This window comes from Haliotis asinina, chromosome 2 (genome assembly GCF_037392515.1).
Source record: "Haliotis asinina isolate JCU_RB_2024 chromosome 2, JCU_Hal_asi_v2, whole genome shotgun sequence".
NCBI classification, from domain to species: Eukaryota; Metazoa; Mollusca; class Gastropoda; order Lepetellida; family Haliotidae; genus Haliotis; species Haliotis asinina.
The window spans coordinates 60,417,890-60,426,262 of record NC_090281.1 but is presented as its reverse complement, the minus strand read 5'-3'; the positions used below and the strand labels follow the sequence as shown (position 1 = coordinate 60,426,262).

Here is an 8,373-nt window from a genome sequence, read left to right as displayed (position 1 = left end):
GGGTAGAATAGGTCTTCAGCAACCCATGCTTGCCATGAAAGGCGACTAACGGGATCAGGTGGTCAGGCTCGGTGACTTGGCTGACAAATGTCATCGATTCACAATCGCGCAGATCGATGCTCATGCTGTTGAACACTAGGTTGTCTGGTCTAGACTCGATATACAGACCGCCGACATATAGCTTAGTGCAGCTTAAAACTAAACCCACACAGCCACTAACTCACTCAGCCTACCCCTGGAAAAGCATGTACAAACGAAGTGACCTCATCCCCTTCTCTCACACACACATGCCACCACCACCACCGCATGTCAGGTACAAAATCAGTGACTCATCATTTGTACAAGAGCTGTGTTTAGGGACCACTTAACCTTATGTTTTACAGATTCAGATAATATTGCAACAGAGAGACTTCGGATTGACTTCGCACAGTTAGGATGGTGCGACTTATCACCAGCTCAGACACCCGGGTTGCCCCGTCTACACGTATGGCGTATGTGTTTCAATCTAAAGGATCTTGAGAGCTGGTGTGTACGGTATTGTGGAGTGGTGCTGTCAAAGTGATGAAGAGGACATTGACAACGACCCGTTTTATTGCTTTACTGAGAGTCAGTGGAGGGACTTGAACTCAGGTGTTGAGCGATCCTGGCGTTAGAGATGGTTTATTACAACTCTGTCCAGTATACAAGAGAATTATACCAGTCGATTCTGGAGATTACATGAGATTGAATGAGAAGCCTAGTTGTATTAGCATCTAGGCAAAGGCGAAATTCCCGATCAGTAAAGGTGAATGGATCTGTTCAGGCTGTAGTAAGGGCTTGAAACTGTGGGGACAATGTGTCGGGGAACATAACGCCGAGGTTGTTGACTTAATTGATTGGGTGAACAGTCTCTGCTGCTACTGTCAGTGCTGTAGCGGGAACGTTCTGAAGTTGCGCCTTGGTTCGAATGATCCTGTAACCCGTTTTGTCGTCATTTAGCGTTGAAACGTTTTCAGTCATATGTCTTATGTCACTGATGCAGTTTTAGGATATCCTTGGAGAGATGATGTCGAGATACAGTTAGTTGATATCAGCATAGCCCTGAAAAAGAAGGTTGTGCCTGCTAGAGAGATAATAGTTTCTAAACGGTCACATTATGTAAGGTTTGGATCCCTGAGTAACCGTGTAGTCTTGATTTGCGATCACGCACTTATTTGTTCTAACCCAACTAAGAGCGATGCCCGTTATCACGTGCGTGTCTTAGGAAAACAACTTCATGATTCACGGTGTAGAGAGCCACATATAGGTCAAGAAGTGCCAGTTGTACAACTACCTGACTGTCTTGGCGCTGAAGTATGCTGTATGAAGTATGCTGTATGAAGTATGCTGTATGACGTTGTAAATATATCTCGACGATCTGTGACTTGGTATGCATTTCGGTTATTCTTAAGTGGAGTATACAACCTATTGTCATATATCTACTTGCCTAAAACACTCTCCGTGAATACAGAGACGTAGCTCTTCTTCTGTTGTGTTAATGTCTTCTTCCTCAATTGTGTTAATGATTATGGTTATTGTTTGAGACGGCCTTTGGTTGTGGGTTCGGTTTGGTATGTTGTTAATGTCAACTTCAGGATTATTCCTGCAATATGGCGACGATCAGTAAATAATCGGGTCTGGACAAGGCAGTCCAGCGATCGACCGTATGATCTACACACCTGGGATACGATGACATGTTTCAGAGAAGTCAGCGAGCCTGCTCACCTGATCCCATAAATCGCCTCTTACGACAATCATGGGTTGCCGAAGATCAACCTTTTGACCTGTGAACGAAGTAACAGAGACACGAACTATAGTGCTGTCGTGTTGAATCAGCTCCCTCTGTCAGATGATAGTCGGTAGAAGGTGACGCTGAAAAATTTCGTCGGCTATCTGTCAGATTTCCCCAAGACAGATCTCTCTGTGTGGATATGGATCTCTATCATACTATCGCCATCGAAACTGTCGAGCTGTCGAACGCAGCACTGTGCAAAATTTCAACTCACTGACAGATAGGCCTTCAGCAACCCATGCTTGCCATAAAAGGCGACTATGCTTGCCGTAAGAGGCGATTAACAGGATCGGGTGGTCAGACTTGTTGACTTGGTTGACACATGTCATCGGTTCCCAAATGTGCAGATCGATGCTCATGTTGTTGATCACTGGATTGTCTGGTCCAGACTGGATTATTTACAGACCGCCGCCATATAGATTGGATATTGCTGAGTGCGGCGTAACACTAAACTCACTCACTCTCTCATGTAGGGGATGATTGAGTAAATCCATCCTGACCCACTCTTTGAGAAGACACAACTGCCATCAGCTGTTAGTAATAAAAAGCATTTATTATCCATCCGTCACTATATACACTACGAGGACTACACATTTATCAGATCGTCCGTCGTTTTCTCCTGAATGGCTTAAACCGAACATTGTCTACTTTATCCAGCGGGACGCTGTCGTCTTGCACACTGTCCACGTTAACACCGGGGCCCTTCATGTAGAAGATCGACGGCGTCGACATCAGCTGGGTCGATGTCTCAATCTCGGGGGGCGTTTCTTTAGTTGCCATGGCAATGATGACGCCTAGGGGAATGAGCAAACCTAGACCCCCTGCCAGGATGTGTATGACTTTTTTGTTGTTGACCGTAGGGAACCCGTTTCGGAGAGGGCGAGGGTCCTGCAGCGGAGGTCGGAGAAGTCGCAGTTGTGGGAGGGAACCGGGGGGACGTCGCACCTGCTGCACAACACAGAGACGCAACATAACTCCTGAAGAACATCTGACTGATATCTTTAATTTAAACGGTGTGTGAGTGAACCCGCGACAATAGACTGATAACACGACTTAGGTGCAAAGAGTGAGCAGCGAATTTCGACGCTAAGGCACCTCCAGAAAAGGAACTAACATACTCAGTCACATTTTCGGTTGCAGTGTGTTAAATCTCATGTCTGTTCTGAACCCAGGATAGGATGACATACGTACCTCGCGCTTACAAGCTTTACCCTTGCACCTGCCGCAGCTTACCTGAAGGAGGTTCTCGGCCGCATCAGTCGACGTCCTGGGTATCTGCAGCTCCACTGTCCGCCATGTCGGTGGGTGACGACTTCGGGAACGACCTGATGAATATCGGGAATGTCTTGCTCTTCGTCCATTCTCATTGGCTATGAGGGATTGATAGGCACATCTGATTGGCTGAGCTGGTATAGAGCTATTGTTTTCATGAATTACCTGACCAATCACCTCGGAGTATGGTGGAGGGGGTGATCGACTACGCAACTCTACAGGCCGGTATGGCGGAAGCGGAAGTGGGACAGAGGTTCGGATAGCTTCTGCATAAGATGGCGGCTGGACGATGTCATTTCTGATGTCGGGTTCCACCTCGGGCGACTCCATGTCAGTGCGGGGGGATTGGAAGACACATATTTCTCAGTTCATCTGCAGCAAGACACATGCAGAAATGACAGCATATTGTGAAGTGCATGTAACACGCTTATCTCTACAAAATCCGAAGGTTACTAATATGCCACATCTTCTGAAAAAAATTATAAACGCTGTTATTTTTCAAACCTTACAATGATCATGTAATTTCACAGTTTTGCTTGGGCGTATTAGTCAAACCTAATAAATTCATTCAATCGGACTTTTCGGGCAATCTAAGCACGTTGATTCATTCATGTTCTCTAATCAGATTCGTTTACCTAGATAGCCCTCTCACGTCATATACCTGTGTATCTGTTTCCTCACGTACCTCTGTACCTCTAAATTTCCGCACCTGCATATCCGTTGACCCAATTGTACCTGTATAGCTCAACTGTCCCATTAACTGTGTATACATGTTGACGTAACTTACATGTGCACATTAGTTGTCCCTATTAACCTGTATATGACTGTTGTCATTATTTACCAGAACATTTCTGCTGTCCTCTTTCACCTGTTCCGCTGTCTCATTTACCAGTCAAAATCTGTAGTGTGGTTGTTCAACTCGTGAAGGTCCTGGGTTAGAATATGCCTTCAGCAACCCATGCTTACCACAAAAGGCGACCATGCTTGTCGTAAGAGGCGACAAACGGGATCGGGTGGTCAGGCTGACTTGGTTAACACATGTCATCGGTTCCCAATTGCGCAGATCGATGCTCATGTTGTTGATCACTGGATTGTTTGGTCCAGACTCGATTATTTACAGACCACCGCCATATAGCTGTAATATTGCTGAGTTCGGCGTAAAACTAAACTCACTCACTCACTCCCAGTGTGGTTATTCATTCCCATGGATGTACTTTTCTGAACGTTGCAAAGGCTCCGTGACTATCATGGGAAGTCGGTTCCACGGTCGTGTTCCGATAGCTCTTGTACTACTAGTGACCAGTGTGCCAAATGGCCACTGGCCCGCTAACCCGTGTCTAGTAAAATTTCAGCCCCGACAGTGAATCTCAAAAGTCACTGACACGGCTGGCTAGTGAATTTTCCTGGAGTCCTATCCTTAATATATTAATGATGAAATCCGTGTCTACATTCACATTTTGAGGAAGAGAATGGATTTTGTGGGCTGGTAACTTTCACGCATAACGAGCCCGACTGGACAGCAAAATTTGGACACACTGCAAGTTGTTCACTGTTCACAGGTGTCAAAAGACCACTATTAGGGATGAGTCACATACAGATGGCAACATGTCTCTACTACAGTTGGGCCCTTGTTACAGATGACAGCAGACCTCTACAACAAGTGACTTATTGTTACAGAATATAACAGACCTCTACTACAAGTTACTCACTGTTACAGATGACAACAGACCTCTGCTGCAGATGGACCACTGTTACAGATAACTACATATCTCTATTACGGCTTGTCCAGTGGTTCAGATGTCAACAGATCTCTGCAACAGGTGACCCAGTGGTTCAGATGACAACAGATCTCTACCACAGGTTGTCCAGTAGTGGTTCAGATGTCAACAGACATCTACTACAGGTGGACCAATGGTTCAGATGACAGCAGATCTCTACTACAGGTAAACCAGTGGTTCGGATGTCAACAGATCTCTGCCACAGGTAGACCAGTGGTTCAGATGTCAACAGACCTCTACCACAGGTAGACCAGTGGTTCAGATGTCAACAGACCTCTACTACAGGTAGATCAGTGGTTCAGATGACAACAGACCTCTACTACATGTGGACCAGTGGTTCAAATGACAACAGACCTCAACTACAGGCAGACCAGTGCTTCAGGTGACAACATACCACTACTACAGGCAGACCAGTGATTCAGATGTCAACAGACCTCAGCCACAGGTAGACCAGTGGTTCAGATGTCAACAGACCTCTACTACAGGTAGACCAGTGATTCAGATGACAACAGACCTCAAACACAGGTAGACCAGTGATTCAGATGTCAGCAGACCTCTACTACAGGTAGACCAGTGATTCAGATGACAACAGACCTCTACAACAGGTAGACCAGTGATTCAGATGTCAACAGACCTCTACTACAGGTAAACCAGTGGTTCGGATGTCAACAGATCTCTGCAGCAGGTGACCCAGTGGTTCACATGACAATAGATCTCTACTACAGGTTGTCCAGAGGTTCAGATGTCAACAGACATCTACTACAGGTTGTCCAGTGGTTCAGATGTCAACAGACATCTAGTACAGGTGGACCAATGGTTCAGATGACAGCAGATCTCTACTACAGGTTATCCAGTGGTTCGGATAACAACAGACCTCAGGTGGGTCAGACAGACCATGAGCTAAGGTGGTCTTCCACATGGACACATATATAATGTCCGCATTGAATTGTTAACACAGACATATACAGCGGGACGGTGACCCCCTTTACCCCCTTACGCACCTAATATCTCACCTGCCTCTCCTTTCCCCCAATGTTTCACCCCATTCACTATTCATACTGTGTGATATGGAACATTCACATACACAAACAACGTCAAATCCTTAATCTCACTAGAGCATATATACCATTGTAAAGACAACCCTGAGGAAGATCCTCGTCCACTGAGAGAGCCCACTGCACGATAGTACCATTACTGCATCTGGACAGATCCATTAGACTTACCTGCACAATACGCAGCCATTCCACTGACTGAATATCGTTTCCCCCACCCCTTTCTTCATCAGAAATTACCCCGTAGACGCCAATCAATAATGCGTCATTGCTGTATTAGTCACCTTCAGTTGCGAAACTTCTGCTGACAGATCGGACATGTTCAGTGTCTAGTCGAGGATCGCCTTAAGCTGCGTTTCCATAGCAAACTAAGGCATATATTCACAATATTTCGACTGGTCAGGGTAGCCTGCCCCGAGTACTGTGTCATCCCTTGACCACGGTGGACCTCCAAAGAGAGAGATCTGCTAAAAGGAGGGGCCATCAATACAACCCGTGTCACCAGTCCCCCATTCATTTGTCCTAGTCTGTCCCTCGGTTCCAAACAAAACGCCCCTCCAAATTCACAGTGGCTTCGCCCTGCGAGGGATGTTAATGGTGGCCCGTCTGTGATAAACATGGGTACATTTGGAAAGGCACAAAACAGCTACCAACCCTAGCCAGCAGTATTAAAACCTGCGTCTCGTCGATCCACCATTTTCACAGCTGAGATGTCTCCAGTTTTCCGTGATGTGCTTTACACCGCGCCATCCTCCTCACAGCAGCACTACAACCACAATGGCACTCAGCCTGCCAAAGCAAATGGAATAGGTCTGTTAGAGGGGTGAAAGGCAGAGATCGATACGACAGATCAGTGATGCCCATGCCTTCTCTCTCCGAGTTCTGGTCAGCTGCCGCTCCATCGATCTTACAACACGGTCCTGGCCACCGCTGGAGATGTCCCGCCCGCCATTACATCCGGGAGGAGTACCATATATCATGCAGTTAACTCAACACAACATAGCGCAACTGCACGATTTGCCCACGAGTCATGCTCTCTTATAGACATGTGTCGGTTGTCCGCTAAAAGGTGTGGGTGTTGCCGAGGTCTGCTAGAAAGACGTCGTCGTCTACAGTAGAGAAAATAAGTCAGTAGGTCAGCAGTATGACTGGAGATGTTTATTTGACTCAGTCTTCCCTGACAGTTGTACACATAGTTTAATAAAACATGTCGCGAATTAATACATTAGCCACAGTAACCCTTCATCAGTAATAATTTTATCACACCAACTGTAATTCGTTTCTGGTTGTAGTCACGGTATAGGCGATGGATACATCACCATTAGCCTTCGTGCATCGTCTCATATTAAAGGATATAGGATTTAAACAACACCATTAGCCTTCGTGCATCGTCTCATATTAAAGGATGTAGGATTTTAACATCACCATTAGCCTTAGTTCATCTTCTCCAGTCGTGGTTCATAGGATGTATATATCACCGTTAGCCTTAGTAGATCTTCTCTAATTGTCGCATGTAGGATTTGTGCATCAACATTAGCCTTAATACGTCTTCTCCAGTGGCGGTTTATAGGATTTATACATCAACATTAGTGTCAGTACATCTTCAGTTGTGGTTTGCAAGGTTTATGCATCACCATTAGCCTTAGTACATCTTCTCCAGTTGTGGATTGTATTATTTATACATTAATATTAGCTTTAGTTCATCTTCTCCAGTTGTGGCTTATAGGATGTATACATCACCATTAGCATTAGTACATCTTCTCTAATTGTGGCATGTAGGATCTGTACATCAACATTAACACATCTCTACTTGCGGTATATAGGATATGTACATCCCTATTAGCCTGTCTGCATTTTCTTTAATTGTGGTATTTACGATTTATACATCACCATTAGCCTTGATCGTCTCCAGTTGTGGTATGTAGGATATATGCATCAACATTAACTTTAGTACATCATCTCCAGTATATTGTGGTTTGTATGATTTATACATCACCATTAGCATTAGTACACCGTCTCTAATTGCGTTATATAGGATTTATACATCACTATTAGACTTAGCACATCGTCTTTGATTGTAGTATGTGGGATTTATACATCAACATTAGCCTTAATACATCGTCTGTAATTGTGGCATGTAGGATTTATACATCAACATTATCTTTAGTACATCGTCGTTGATTGTGGCATGTAGGATTTATACATCACCATTAGCATTAGTACATCTCTAATTGCGGTTATGTAGGATATGTACATCCCTATTAGCCTTTCTGCATTTTCTTGATTGTGATATACACTATTTATACCTCATCGTTTGCTCCAGCACACCTTCTCTGGTCGTATATGTTTATAGATGGCCATTACTCCACAATACCTTCCCTGATCATGTTAAATATGGTTTATAGAAACGCCATTAGCAGGTGCTTCCTGTTTGTGGTGTACATGGTAACACAACATATGA

General features: G+C 44.9%; 1 protein-coding gene across 6 annotated transcripts; it reads right to left on the bottom strand.

Annotated features, from left to right (window-relative positions):
• Window positions 1-2,340: 2,340 nt before the first annotated feature.
• Window positions 2,341-6,949, bottom strand: LOC137272749 (uncharacterized). 6 transcript variants are annotated; one of them, XM_067805136.1, is made up of 3 exons: window positions 6,084-6,949; window positions 3,044-3,454; window positions 2,341-2,758 (listed from the first exon to the last, which is right to left on the bottom strand). In XM_067805136.1, exons 2-3 carry the CDS (start codon window positions 3,410-3,412, stop codon window positions 2,408-2,410), a joined length of 720 nt encoding a protein of 239 aa, XP_067661237.1. In that variant the 5' UTR covers window positions 3,413-3,454; window positions 6,084-6,949; the 3' UTR covers window positions 2,341-2,407. The 6 variants fall into 6 exon arrangements, with proteins under 6 accessions (XP_067661237.1, XP_067661233.1, XP_067661236.1 ...); XM_067805132.1 differs by having other exon boundaries at window positions 6,567-6,925; XM_067805135.1 differs by having other exon boundaries at window positions 3,044-3,551; window positions 6,567-6,890.
• Between the last annotated feature and the right edge of the window lie 1,424 nt (window positions 6,950-8,373).